The sequence below is a fragment of the Oncorhynchus keta genome, chromosome 21 (assembly GCF_023373465.1).
Source record: "Oncorhynchus keta strain PuntledgeMale-10-30-2019 chromosome 21, Oket_V2, whole genome shotgun sequence".
In the NCBI taxonomy this organism is placed as follows: domain Eukaryota; kingdom Metazoa; phylum Chordata; class Actinopteri; order Salmoniformes; family Salmonidae; genus Oncorhynchus; species Oncorhynchus keta.
Genome location: NC_068441.1, coordinates 25,438,206 through 25,454,392, shown reverse-complemented (window position 1 = coordinate 25,454,392; position 16,187 = coordinate 25,438,206). Strand labels below are relative to the sequence as shown.

The 16,187-nt window shown below is 46.4% G+C and overlaps 1 protein-coding gene across 1 annotated transcript in view; it reads right to left on the bottom strand.

Moving 5' to 3' along the window:
• Positions 1-16,187, bottom strand: part of LOC118400334 (testis-expressed protein 264 homolog) — a 119,057-nt gene that overhangs the window by 72,420 nt on the left and 30,450 nt on the right. The window contains exon 2 of the mRNA XM_035797049.2: positions 14,094-14,315. Within this exon, the coding sequence (XP_035652942.1) occupies positions 14,094-14,315 (222 nt within the window). The remainder of the gene's footprint in view (positions 1-14,093; positions 14,316-16,187) is intronic.

The following is a 16,187-nucleotide window of genomic DNA, read 5'->3' as shown; positions in this document are numbered from 1 at the left end:
ATATAAACAGTCATTTCTGTGAGTAAGGGAGGAGGACAACTAAAACATAAATAGGTAGGCCTATGTCTTTCCAACTGGAGCCCTGTCTTTGGGAGATCATTCTTATTACTCAGTCAATAACAGTCTGGTTATCAATATGAGGCGAGGTATTCAGGACCCATGTTGTCGTCCAATAATTCAGTAGAAAGTACGATACAGAGAGGGAACTCTTCATCTGTAAGAGCATATGGACAGGGAGATGTCATTCACTGGCGCACGTTCCATGGCTTTCTATGTAAGTATTTCATATAGTGTGGACACGTGTGCATGCATGTGTGTGTCAGAGTTTGAGAATGTGTGTTAGTGTGTACATATGACGGGTGCAGAGAATTGCTGACGCTATCCTTGCTCTAAATCTATCATGCATGTAATAACTATGATGGTAAAGGTGTATCTGTAAATGCAAAACACAAGTCCCCCCAAACAGGCTCTTAGCTGGCACAGTGGTGAGACAGACAGACATGTGTAATAGTAGGAAGGGGAATACAGTAACAATGTAAGAACTGTGACAATATCAGACCCCACACCCTGACAACCACTACAGAGGGATGTGTCAACACCCTGACAACCACTACAGAGGGATGTGTCAACACCCTGACAACCACTACAGAGGGATGTGTCAACACCCTGACAACCACTACAGAGGGATGTGTCAACACCCTGACAACCACTACAGAGGGATGTGTCAACACCCTGACAACCACTACAGAGGGATGTGTCAACACCCTGACAACCACTACAGAGGGATGCGTCAACACCCTGACAACCACTACAGAGGGATGTGTCAACACCCTGACAACCACTACAGAGGGATGTGTCAACACCCTGACAACCACTACAGAGGGATGTGTCAACACCCTGACAACCACTAAAGAGGGATGTGTCAACACCCTGACAACCACTACAGAGGGATGCGTCAACACCCTGACAACCACTACAGAGGGATGCGTCAACACCCTGACAACCACTACAGAGGGATGCGTCAACACCCTGACAACCACTACAGAGGGATGCGTCAACACCCTGACAACCACTACAGAGGGATGTGTCAACACCCTGACAACCACTACAGAGGGATGTGTCAACACCCTGACAACCACTACAGAGGGATGTGTCAACACCCTGACAACCACTACAGAGGGATGTGTCAACACCCTGACAACCACTACAGAGGGATGTGTCAACACCCTGACAACCACTACAGAGGGATGTGTCAACACCCTGACAACCACTACAGAGGGATGCGTCAACACCCTGACAACCACTACAGAGGGATGCGTCAACACCCTGACAACCACTACAGAGGGATGCGTCAACACCCTGACAACCACTACAGAGGGATGCGTCAACACCCTGACAACCACTACAGAGGGATGCGTCAACACCCTGACAACCACTACAGAGGGATGCGTCAACACCCTGACAACCACTACAGAGGGATACGTCAACACCCTGACAACCACTACAGAGGGATGCGTCAACACCCTGACAACCACTACAGAGGGATGCGTCAACACCCTGACAACCACTACAGAGGGATGCGTCAACACCCTGACAACCACTACAGAGGGATGCGTCAACACCCTGACAACCACTACAGAGGGATGCGTCAACACCCTGACAACCACTACAGAGGGATGCGTCAACACCCTGACAACCACTACAGAGGGATGCGTCAACACCCTGACAACCACTACAGAGGGATGCGTCAACACCCTGACAACCACTACAGAGGGATGCGTCAACACCCTGACAACCACTACAGAGGGATGCGTCAACACCCTGACAACCACTACAGAGGGATGCGTCAACACCCTGACAACCACTACAGAGGGATGCGTCAACACCCTGACAACCACTACAGAGGGATGCGTCAACACCCTGACAACCACTACAGAGGGATGCGTCAACACCCTGACAACCACTACAGAGGGATGCGTCAACACCCTGACAACCACTACAGAGGGATGCGTCAACACCCTGACAACCACTACAGAGGGATGCGTCAACACCCTGACAACCACTACAGAGGGATGCGTCAACACCCTGACAACCACTACAGAGGGATGTGTCAACACCCTGACAACCACTACAGAGGGATGCGTCAACACCCTGACAACCACTACAGAGGGATACGTCAACACCCTGACAACCACTACAGAGGGATGCGTCAACACCCTGACAACCACTACAGAGGGATACGTCAACACCCTGACAACCACTACAGAGGGATGTGTCAACACCCTGACAACCACTACAGAGGGATACGTCAACACCCTGACAACCACTACAGAGGGATGTGTCAACACCCTGACAACCACTACAGAGGGATGTGTCAACACCCTGACAACCACTACAGAGGGATGCGTCAACACCCTGACAACCACTACAGAGGGATGTGTCAACACCCTGACAACCACTACAGAGGGATGCGTCAACACCCTGACAACCACTACAGAGGGATGCGTCAACACCCTGACAACCACTACAGAGGGATGCGTCAACACCCTGACAACCACTACAGAGGGATGTGTCAACACCCTGACAACCACTACAGAGGGATGTGTCAACACCCTGACAACCACTACAGAGGGATGCGTCAACACCCTGAGGAATACGACCAGGAATACAAACACTTGCCGAAACATACTTTGAAATCCATTTGGCTGATCATTACAGCATCAGCGAACAGCCTCACTTCAGTAAAAGGATAGGCATCACACATGAACACATTCAAAACCCGCTTCCTCACAGCGCTGGATAGCTGGCTGGAAGTGAACTTCACAGTGAGTGGTGGCTGATTTGGATGTTGTGGTTTTCTAGGTGAATACACCTGAAATCCTCTCGGTTCCAGCTCCAGCTACACTCATCAGGCCAGGACATTAAATATGGATGCTGTGGACAAGCAGAAGCAATTTTCTATGTTTAATTCAACAAATAATAACATCAAAAGAATATTAAGAAGGGCAGCAGGTGAATAAACCATGACAGGACTGGAGCTCTCAGGGTGCTGGAGCAAACTGGGAAGGTGCCACCATTCAGGAGAGAACAGAGAGAAGAAGGGTCACCTCTAAAACATCTATTAATGCAACGATCCACCAAACTAAAACGCTAGGCCCAGGAGTTGTGTCCTGATCAGGAGAAACTCTGGACCCTACCTATGTTCTTGACTAAACTACACTGCGACATCATGGCCATGGGGTACAGTCGTATAGTGAATTAGCCTTTGGTGCCAACTTGTTGCTGTCTTGGCGAGCCAATGACGCAGGAACAGTCTGTCATCCAGGAAAGTATTGCATAAAATCACATACATGCCGGAGCTTCAATATTACATACATTCTTGTCTGTAATTTCCCATGTTTCCCATTCTGTTGCTCCTCCACTAATATAGTGTAGAGATGCATGATCTTAATTTGACCAGTTTCTCACAACATGAAATGTGAATTATTGTATTGATTATAATTCATGGGACATTTTGTAGAGAAAATTACAAACTTTAGAAGCATTTATAACCGTGAATATACTACAAGTTTCCATGTCGTGCTGTGCAGGAATTGTCCTGCAACAACAAGGTGATACAGTTAATATCCTACAGTTCTATGTAGAAGGTAAAACAAAGCAATAAAAGCAGCAGCCCACTTTGATTGATCGCACGGTTGTTTCTACTCTGCTCTGGCAGTTCCAGTAACATCTTAGAAAATGTGTATCCGTTTCCTTAAAAGGTCAAGGCCAATAGCAACCACTTGAATCCACAAGATAAGAACAAACATTGACAAAATGTGTCATGTCATCTAAGCCAAGGCAAAACAGAGATCAAAGATCAGGCAGAGCCCACTGCAATCCCCTTAATATAGTATGTCTGTTCCTGATTTTTCCCCTCATTTATTTCCTTTCACCATCAAGCTCTGCTCACACAGTCCACATACATACCCACATACGCACGCTGCCGCTGTTTTTACATTGAATGCTGCAAAGGCACAGGCACACACATCAAAACAGTGACAGAAACGCATACACATGCCCCCACAGAAAATAATCCATTTGTCTTTGTAAAATCATTGAATAAATCGAAAATGTGAAATGTAAGGAGTTTGACTGTGTTGTCTGACGTGCTGTTGTGTATTTCAGAGTGTCTGTGAGGCAGCTTGCTTCCTGCCAGAGTAGGTGGGTGAGAGATTAGGAGAGCTAAACTAGAGAACAGGGGGGCTATTGAACTGTGGAGTGAGAGAGCTCCAGGGAGAGACGGGAGCAGCTCTGTAATTAACCGGCTTTTCTGACAGCCTGTAGCCTGGTCTCTGGGAGCCTGGAGCCGATAGAGCCTAGAGTGGGGGCCAGGGCCCTAGGAGACAAGCAGTCTGAGCATATGGCCAGTGGGAGAAAACACATGTACTTGAGTGTGGCAGAATGCATGAAACCCACTTTGCCAGACCACCCACTTAACCCTCTGTTTGCTAATGCCAGGAAGCCTCTCACTGGCTCGTGCTAAAACCCCACTGATTTCACCTGCCTTTAAGAGATATGACGGTGCCGTAAAGAAGTTAGGCTCCCACCACCAGCCTGCCTCCTGGCAGTAAAGACTAGCAGAGTGGGACAAAGTGTAGTACTAAAGTAAGAACTGTCACTGGAGGCTCCCCCCTCTCTCCTCCCCACCATGCTCAATTATTAACATGCCCAACCACAGCCCTACTCCTAATCTAAACTTCAGCCTCACACCAGCCCTCTCAACATTACCCTCCATTATTCATTAGCCTAGCTGTGGCCCCCATGCATACCACTGACAGCACTAACCCCACTAACACACAGCCCAGACTCCTCACTCACATTGACTCCTCAGGCTAAGGATGTTAACAGTAGTGCGTTCATGGACAGACCGAGACGGGAGCAGGGAGTTTAATGATCGGTCACAGCACCCAGGTCAAGTCATTGTCAGCTGGTGGACTCAGACACACCACGTTATGGGCCTTTCTCTGCCCTGAGTAGGACATGATGCTGTTTCCACCACCCTGACATCAGCTATTGGCAGGCTAGCAGACTCATAGCCTGTCCATGGTTATGTAACAGAAGACAGGCGTAATGTGGTGTGAGATTATTACTTGGTTTGATGGCTAGATTATTATTGCTGATCTGCTTCCACTTGGTGTAGTAGGTCCCTTAGTCATGGAACACCAAGGCGAAAGGCTACCGTTAGCCTTCAACAGACGTCATAATGTGATAAAATAATTTATATGTCTAAAGATAATGATTAAATAATTCCACTCTGAAACCATATCATTGTATGAAATGTATTACAATCATAAAACTATAGTCTGATGATGTGTGTAGTTTTAGTCAGAATTAGAACAATGACCTTTTGTTCCTTTTTAGTATGTAAGCAGGGTGCAAGTGGAAAACAAATGATAAGAGGAGCTATCGTGTGCATGCGTGTGTGTGTGTCAGAGTTTGAGAATGTGTGTTAGTGTGTACATATGACGGGTGCGTACATACGACAGACAAGCTGGACTACTGTGTTCTTTACAGGACATTCTGTCTCCACCCGTGGAGGGGAGAAACTGTTAGGCTTGCAGAAAATTATGAAACATGTTGCAGATTAAACAATGTATCTGTGTAGTGGAAAAACACAGACTGTCTAAGAAAGGCGTAGCTTAAGATTTGAACGTGTTTGTTATAAAGACTGGGTTTGCATTTGTGATGTTAGAACGATCTCGTGAATAAACACTGACTTTTGTAAACTGGGACTCGTCTGTTTCATTCAACCAGAATCTTACAAACTCTGGGTTGCAGATTGAGTAGATTAATTGAAGTTTATGAACATTGATAACAAAATTCTCATAACATAATGTAATTCTGAGTTAAGGTTTTATTGTGGTCTTGCATGGTGCTGAATACCATCCATAATGCCATGTCAACAGTCATACCCAATCAAGCTTTTGAGTAATTGTCTGCATGTGCTGGCAGGGCTGTATCAGGGCAGTGAGCAGTGGGCAGAGACTCAGTTGTGTGTTGCTCTCTTGCCTCCTTCTCTGTGCCCGCCAACACACCTCTACAACAGATGGAGGGCTCAACAGACCAAAGTGCCACTCCCATGACACACTGGCACTGTTGGCAGTACCTTAGCAACTGTCAGCACAAACATGGCCAGCGTCAGCCTAAAAATACCTCTCAACTAATAAACAGTTTATAGAGAAACCCACACAACCAGATGTAAATTGTATTGCCTGGTCCCAGATCTGTATATGCTTGAGCCAACTCCTCTGACTATTGCATTCGTGATTCCATCAAATAAAATGTGTCTATTGGTCGCATACACATACAGTATTTTGCATATATTACCACAAGTGCAGCAAAATGCATATGATAATTTGTATTACAATACACACAAATCCCCAAAATAAGAAATTAAGAAATATCAGAATGAACAATGTCAGAGTGTGGAATATAAATATATATGTCTAGGATGGTGTGTATAGTATGGGCAGTATGTGAATAGAAAAGGTGTGTACAGCTGTAGTTATATAGGATGAGTCTTGACTAGAATAGAGTATATACATATGAAGTGGGTAAAAAAAAGTGTGTAAAGATTATTAGTGACCAGTGTTCAATTACTATGTACATAGGGCAGCAGTCTCTGAGGTGCAGGGTAGAGTACCAGGTTGTAGCCGGCTAGTAACAGTGACTAAATTCAGGGCATGGTACTGGGCGGAGGCCAGCTAGTGGTGACTATTTAACAATCTGATGGCATGGAGATATTTTTTACATATTTGACCAAAGACAGACAGACAGACAGACAGACAGACAGACAGACAGACAGACAGACAGACAGACAGACAGACAGACAGACAGACAGACATCACAGTGTGTCTAACCCACAGACAGACAGACAGACAGACAGACAGACAGACAGACAGACAGACAGACAGACATCACAGTGTGTCTAACCGACAGACAGACAGACAGACAGACAGACAGACAGACAGACAGACAGACAGACAGACAGACAGACATCACAGTGTGTCTAACCCACAGACAGACAGACAGACAGACAGACAGACAGACAGACAGACAGACAGACATACAGACATCACAGTGTGTCTAACCCACAGACAGACAGACAGACAGACAGACAGACAGACAGACAGACAGACAGACAGACAGACAGACAGACAGACAGACAGACAGACAGACAGACAGACAGACAGACAGTGTGTCTAACCCACAGACAGACAGACAGACAGACAGACAGACAGACAGACAGACAGACAGACAGACAGACAGACAGACAGACAGACATCACAGTGTGTCTAACCCACAGACAGACAGACAGACAGACAGACAGACAGACAGACAGACAGACAGACAGACATCACAGTGTGTCTAACCCACAGACAGACAGACAGACAGACAGACAGACAGACAGACAGACAGACAGACAGACATCACAGTGTGTCTAACCCACAGACAGACAGACAGACAGACAGACAGACAGACAGACAGACAGACATACAGACATCACAGTGTGTCTAACCCACAGACAGACAGACAGACAGACAGACAGACAGACAGACATCACAGTGTGTCTAACCCACAGACAGACAGACAGACAGACAGACAGACAGACAGACAGACAGACAGACAGACAGACAGACAGACAGAACATCACAGTGTGACAGACAGACAGACAATCACAATGAGACAGACAGACAGACAGACAGACATCACAGTGTGACAGACAGACAGACAGACAGACAGACAGACAGACAGACAGACAGACAGACAGACAGACAGAACATCACAGTGTGTCTAACCCACAGACAGACAGACAGACAGACAGACAGACAGACAGACAGACAGACAGACAGACATCACAGTGTGTCTAACCCACAGACAGACAGACAGACAGACAGACAGACAGACAGACAGACAGACAGACAGACAGACAGACAGACAGACAGACAGACAGACAGACACAGTGTGTCTAACTCACAGACAGACAGACAGACAGACAGACAGACATCACAGTGTGTCTAACCCACAGACAGACAGACAGACAGACAGACAGACAGACAGACAGACAGACAGACAGAGAGACATCACAGTGTGTCTAACCCACAGACAGACAGACAGACAGACAGACAGACAGACAGACAGACATCACAGTGTGTCTAACTCACAGACAGACAGACAGACAGACAGACAGACAGACAGACAGACAGAACATCACAGTGTGACAGACAGACAGACAGACAGACAGACAGACAGACAGACAGACAGACAGACAGACAGAACATCACAGTGTGACAGACAGACAGACAGACAGACAGACAGACAGACAGACAGACAGACAGACATCATCACAGTGTGTCTAACCCACAGACAGACAGACAGACAGACAGACAGACAGACAGACAGACAGACAGACAGACAGACAGACATCACAGTGTGTCTAACTCACAGACAGACAGACAGACAGACAGACAGACAGACAGACAGACAGACAGACAGACAGACAGACAGACAGACAGAACATCACAGTGTGACAGACAGACAGAACATCACAGTGTGACAGACAGACAGACAGACAGAACATCACAGTGTGACAGACAGACAGAACATCACAGTGTGACAGACAGACAGACAGACAGACAGACAGACAGACATCACAGTGTGTCTAACCCACAGACGGACAGACAGACAGACGGACAGACAGACAGACATCACAGTGTGTCTAACCCACAGACAGACAGACAGACAGACAGACAGACAGACAGACAGACAGACAGACAGACAGACAGTGTGTCTAACCCACAGACAGACAGACAGACAGACAGACAGACAGACAGACAGACAGACAGACAGACATCACAGTGTGTCTAACCCACAGACAGACAGACAGACAGACAGACAGACAGACAGACATCACAGTGTGTCTAACCCACAGACAGACAGACAGACAGACAGACAGACATCACAGTGTGTCTAACCCACAGACAGACAGACAGACAGACAGACAGACAGACAGACAGACAGACAGACAGACAGACAGACAGACAGACATCACAGTGTGTCTAACCCACAGACAGACAGACAGACAGACAGACAGACAGACAGACAGACAGACAGACAGACATCACAGTGTGTCTAACCCACAGACAGACAGACAGACAGACATCACAGTGTGTCTAACCCACAGACAGACAGACAGACAGACAGACAGACAGACAGACAGACATCACAGTGTGTCTAACCCACAGACAGACAGACAGACAGACAGACAGACATCACAGTGTGTCTAACCCACAGACAGACCGACAGACAGAACATCACAGTGTGACAGACAGACAGAACATCACAGTGTGACAGACAGACAGACAGAACATCACAGACAGACAGACAGACAGACAGACAGACAGACAGTGTGTCTAACCCACAGACAGACCGGCAGACAGACAGAACATCACAGTGTGACAGACAGACAGAACATCACAGTGTGACAGACAGACAGAACATCACAGTGTGACAGACAGACAGACACAGACAGACAGACAGACAGACAGAGACAGACAGACAGAACATCACAGTGTGTCTAACCCACAGACAGACCGACAGACAGACAGACAGAACATCACAGTGTGACAGACAGACAGAACATCACAGTGTGACAGACAGACAGACAGACAGACAGACAGACAGACAGACAGACAGACAGACAGACAGACAGACAGCATAACAATGTGTCTGACAGACAGACAGACCATCACAGTGGGTCTAACAGACAGACAGACAGCACATCACAGTGGGTCTAACAGACAGACAGACAGCATATCACAGTGGGTCTATCAGAAAGACAGACAGCACATCAGTGTGTCTAACAGACAGACAGACAGCACATCACAGTGGGTCTAACAGACAGACAGACAGACAGCACATCACAGTGGGTGTAACAGACAGACAGACAGACAGCACATCACAGTGTGTCTAACCCACAGACAGACAGACAGAACATCACAGTGTGTCTAACAGACAGACAGACAGCACATCACAGTGGGTCTGACAGACAGACAGACAGACAGCACATCACAGTGGGTCTAACAGACAGACAGACAGACAGCACATCACAGTGTGTCTAACCCACAGACAGACAGACAGAACATCACAGTGTGTCTAACAGACAGACAGACAGCACATCACAGTGGGTCTAACAGACAGACATCACAGTGGGACAGACAGACAGACAGCACATCACAGTGGATCTAACAGACAGACAGACAGCATATCACAGTGGGTCTAACAGAAAGACAGACAGCACATCACAGTGGGTCTAACAGAAAGACAAACAGCACATCACAGTGGGTCTAATAGATAGACAGACAGCACATCACAGTGGGTCTAACAGACAGACAGCACATCACAGTGGGTCTAACAGACAGACAGCACATCACAGTGGGTCAAACAGAGAGAGAGAGACAGACAGAGACAGAGACAGACACAGACACAGACACAGACAGAAATCATATCACATCCAGGGCATTATGCATGCAGAGGGATGCCCTTGAATGAATCCATGTGTGTAAATGTCATCAGTAAATGTCAATAGCTTTTCTGGAGCCAGGCCTGAGGACATGGAGGCTCAGTCTATGGGCCCAGGGACCAACACCTACCTTAAATTAATTCTTAATCAACTATAAAGAGCTCCTCTGTCTAGCGTGATGAATTAAACAACATAACATCCAGCGCCGACAGAGATGGGTGTCTCGCTTTGCGTACTTATGTGGTAAAAAAATCATGTATGTATCATTTCTTACACTGTTACCCCAGGAAATCTTATTACATACAGTAACTATTGGACATAAAAGCAACTTACCAACATTACGACCAGGAATACGACTTTCCAGAAGCGGATCCTCTGTTTGGTTCACCACCCAGGACAATGGATCGGATCCCAGCAGGCGACCCAAAACAACGACGCCATAGAAGGGGCAGACGGAGCGGTCTTCCGGTCAGGCTCGGTAGACAGGCACATCGCGCACCGCTCCCGAGCATACTACTAGCCAACGTCTAGTCTCTTGACAACAAGGTAGACAAAATCCGAGCAAGGGTTGCCTTCCAGAGAGACAGAGAATGTAACATTCTCTGTTTCACGGAAACATGGCTCACTCGAGACACGCTATCGGAGTCGGTACAGCCACCTGGTTTCTTCACGCATCGCGCAGATAGAAAAAAAACATCTCTCTGGTAAGAAGAAGGGTGGGGGTGTATGCCTTATGATTAACGAGGCGTGGTGTGATCATAACAACATACAGGAACTCAAGTCCTTTTGTTCACCTGACCTAGAATTCCTTACAATCAAATGCCGAGCACATTATCTACCAAGAGAATTCTCTTCGATTATAATCATAATCATATAGGCTCACAGCCTATAGACAGAAACTAAAACACCTGTGCTCAGGTCTGTTCAACGCTGGTCCGACCAATCTGATTCCACACTTCAAGATTGCTTTGATCACGTGGACTGGGATATGTTCCGGATAGATTAGAACAACAAAATGGATGTATACGCTGATTCGGTGAGCGAGTTTATTAGCAAGTGCATTTGTGATGTTGTACCCACGGCAACAATTAAAACCTTCCCCAACCAGAAACCGTGGATTGATGGCAGCATTCGCGCAAAACTGAAAGCGGGAACCACTGCTTTTAATCAGGGCAAGGCGACCGGAAACATGGCCGTATTCAAATAGTTTAGCTATTCCCTCCGCAAGGCAATCAAACTAGCTAAGTGTCCGTATAGAGACAAAGTAGAGTCGCAATTCAACGGCTCAGACACAAGAGGTATGTGGCACGGTCTACAGTCAATCACGGACTACAAAAATAAAACCAGCCCCGTTGCGGACCCCGATGTCTTGCTCCCAGACAAACTAAACAACTTCTTTGCTTGCTTTGAGAACACTACAGTGCCACCGACACGGCCGGCAACCAAAACTCTCCTTCACCGCAGCCAACGTGAGGAAAACCCACGCAAGGCTCCCGGCCCAGACGGCATCCCTAGCCGAATACTCAGAGCATGCGTTGTTTAAGCATGTTTAAGGACATATTCAATCAATCCCTATCCCAGTCTGCTGTCCCCACATGCTTCAGGAGGGCCACCATGGTTCCTGTTCCCAAGAAAGATAAGGTAACTGAGCTAAACAACTATCGCCCCGTAGCACTCACTTCTGTCATCATAAAGTGCTTTGAGAGACTAGTCAAGGATCATATCACCTCCACCCTACCTGACACCCTATACCCACTCCAATTTGCTTACCACCCCAATAGGTCCACAGACGACTCAATCGCAATCACACTGCCCTAACCCATCTGGACATGAGGAACACCTATGTAAGAATGCTGTTCATAGACTACAGCTCAGCAATTAACACCATAGTACCCTCCAAACTCATCATAAAGCTGGAGACCCCGGGTCTCGACCCCCACCTGTGCAACTGGATCCTGGACTTTGACGGGCCACCCCCAGGTGGTGAGGGTAGGAAACAACATCTCCACCCCGCTGATCCTCAACACTGGGGCCCCACAAGGGTGCGTTCTCAGCCCTCTCCTGATTGTGGACTTCAGGAAACAGGGAGGGAGCAGCCCTCTTGCCAACATCGACGGGACAGTAGTGGAGAAGGTGGAAAGTTATGTTCCTCGGCGTACACATCACGGACAAACTGAAATGGTCCACCCACACAGACAACGTGGTGAAGAAATTTGGCTTGTCACCAAAAACACTCAAACTTTTACAGATGAACAATCGAGAGCTTCCTGTCGGGCTGCATCACCGCCTGGTACGGGAACAGCTCTGCCCACAACCACAAGGCTCTCCAGAGGGTAGTGAGGTCTGCACAACACATCACCAGGAGCAAACTACCTGCCCTCCAGGACACCTACACCACCCGATGTCACAGGAAGGCTAAAAAGATCATCAAGGACAACAACCACCCGAGCCACTGCCTGTTCACTCCGCTATCATCCAAAAGGCGAGGTCAGTACAGGTGCATCAAAGCTGGGACCGAGAGACTGAAAAACAGCTTCTATCTCAAGGCCATCAGACTGTTAAACAGCCATCATTAATATTGAGTGGCTGCTGCAAACATACCGACTCAAATCTCTAGTCACTTTAATAATTAAAAATGGGATGTAATAACAAATGTTTCACGAGTCACTTTAAACAATGACACTTTATATAATGTTAATATACCCTACATTACTCATCTCATATGTATATACTGTACTCTATACCATCTACTGCATCTTGCCTATGCCGTTCAGTCATCGCTCATCCATATATTTATATGCACATATTCTTATTCATTCCTTTACACTTGTGTGTATAAGGTAGCTGTTGGGAAATTGTTAGATTACTTGTTAGATATGACTGCATAGTCGGAACTAGAAGCACAAGCATTTCACTACACTCGCATTAACATCTGCTAACCATATGTATGTGACCAATAACATTTGATTTGATTTTGAACATATACAGCACAAACATGGAGAACTTTTGACAAAGACAGAATAGAGGACGACAGTTTGTGACAACAGCCTAATCGGATGTAAGCCTTATGTACCACCACAGATTATGCGTTATATTGACCAAATACTCCACCACCCGCTCAAACAATTAAAATAAATGTCTTCAAAAATGGAAAGCAGTCATGAGGCGGCAAAATCAGGTGGCACCCTTCTAGCCAATGGGAGGGCATATACGACTGTGATAACAGGCACAACTGTTAAGTTGCCAGGATGTCACTTGTTCTACTTCTAAATATTAGTATACTCGTGACAACCTAAGCATTACGGAACTTCTATCCGATCAAATAAGCCACATGTAGCAAATAAACACATTCGACAAGCTCTCATTGACCTCTGTACAAAAACTCCTCACTTGGTGAGCAAACAACTACAACAAAAACAGGAAAAAACTAATTTTGGGCCCAGTTACCCCTCTCACTTCACTTCATCCTCTCTGGTACCACATAGGAATAAAGAGGACTAGGTAACCTCCAATGATGTATGGTACATACCATGATGTAGTTGCGGAGTTCGGGGTAGACTCTGAAGGGTGCCAGCCAGTGGGACAGGGGGGTGGTGGAGGGGAAGGTGGTGGTCACAGCCAGGGACACCTCGGGGAAGGACAGCACATTGAAGCCAAACTTCTCATACAGCTTCTGGAGCTCTTCGTCAGGCTTTTCATCTCCCTCGCTCAGGATACTGCCAATGATGTAGCGACACTGGTCATCGGGCACCTGTGTGTGTGTGTGTGTGTGTGTGTGTGTGTGTGTGTGTGTGTGTGTGTGTGTGTGTGTGTGTGTGTGTGTGTGTGTGTGTGTGTGTGTGTGTGAGATATTGAGATGAACAGGGGGAGGGGGGGACACAGACGGACATCAAAATGAGACCAAAACACATGTCAGATATTAAGTTCAGAACATATACACTGTGTGAACAAAACATTTTGCTGGCCTGTTGACTCCAATGCTTCCTACAGTTGTGTCGAGTTGGCTGGATGTCTTTTGGTTGGTGGACCATTATTGGTGCACACAGGAAACTGTTGAGCATGAAAAACCCAGCAGTGTTGCAGTTTTTAACACACTCAAACTGGTGCACCTGGCACCTACTACAGATGTAAGATCTTAACTGAATCACTTTTGTATTGCTTAATATTTTCCTACAATGAAAACTTGTGTATTTTAGGTTTTAAAAAGTTTTAAAAGTTAGTAATTTCCACTTGAAATGTCAAACATGATTTGCTCTAACGAAAAATGTATCAACCCCTACATAAATGTCCATTAATTATAATCAACATAATAATTCACATTTCCTGTTGCTGTAGGATTATTTTCCTGCTGAAGCAAACTGGCTTAAAATAAGATCCTACGTAAAAAATATATATATTTTGTCTTGCCCATTCACTCTAATGGTACACAAACACAATCCATGTCTTCATTTTCTCAAGGCTTAAAAATCCTTATTTAACCCGTCTTCTCCCCTTTATCTACAATGATTGAAGTGGATTTATTAACAAGTGACATCAATAAAGGATCATAGCTTTCACCTGGATTCACCTGGCCAGTCTATGTCATGGAAAGAGCAGGTGTTCCTAATGTTTTGTACACAGTGGAAATCCCTATCCATCCTCCCAGTCCTCCAATCAGACCAGCTAGTAAAAGAGAACAACAGAAGGCAGAAGGAATGGGAGAATCTTTCAACATGAGTACGTGTGGACATCAGACAGCAAGCTGTCAATCACACTGGGCTCCAGTCTTGCTGCAGTCTGTCTGGTAGCTTGTGATACAGTGACATAAGAATGGCATGCGGTCAGATCTCAGAGACATGGCTTCTGGGCTGGGCGCTGTTCTTGTAGGCCTGTGACAGTCTTCCTTGGTGTGACTGGTCCCGCCTGTGGATGCTGGCATGGCGCGGGGGCACAGATGGTATCTAGCGCTCTTCATCAACATCCCTGACAGCCCCACACACATCTTATAATTTAACCATCCACAATTCCTCTCTCTTGTTCCTTTCTCTCTTTCCCCACTACATTTTTTTGAATAAACATTTTGATACCATAAAGAAGCCAGGCCTTGGTACAGGAGAATGTAAGATCAAAAAAATGGTGAAGAAAGTCACAAATGTCTCTAGGTATGGGCTATAGTCTACTCCCCAACCAACAAAACATCCCTTTAATTGCCTTCCTGACCAGTGGCTGGGGCCATGCAAGCATTAGAAATAATCACAATGGCTGTGTTCCTAGTGACTTAGTACACAATCAACACTAAAAACGGCCCATGTGGATGCTGCTTTTGTCCAGGCTGTCGATGTACAAGTTATATTGTCTTGGCTGTGTGTATCGCCCACCTTCCTACATGAGCATGATAAAAGGTGTTGGTTGTCAACAGGGCTTGTGTATAATGGCTGGTCAATACTGCCAGGCTATGATAAGAAACAGCTACATCCATTTAAATAAAAGGAGAGATGGCCGCTGCCCTCCCACGGCTTCGTCCCACCATTTAACCATCTCTCCCTTTTTCGCTTAGTCTCGAAAACCCGACCCTGGGCAACAGTGACTAGGGTCTGGTTTCAACGACGGTCTCTTTTGGCAACTTCGATAAGGGGCCCTCTTC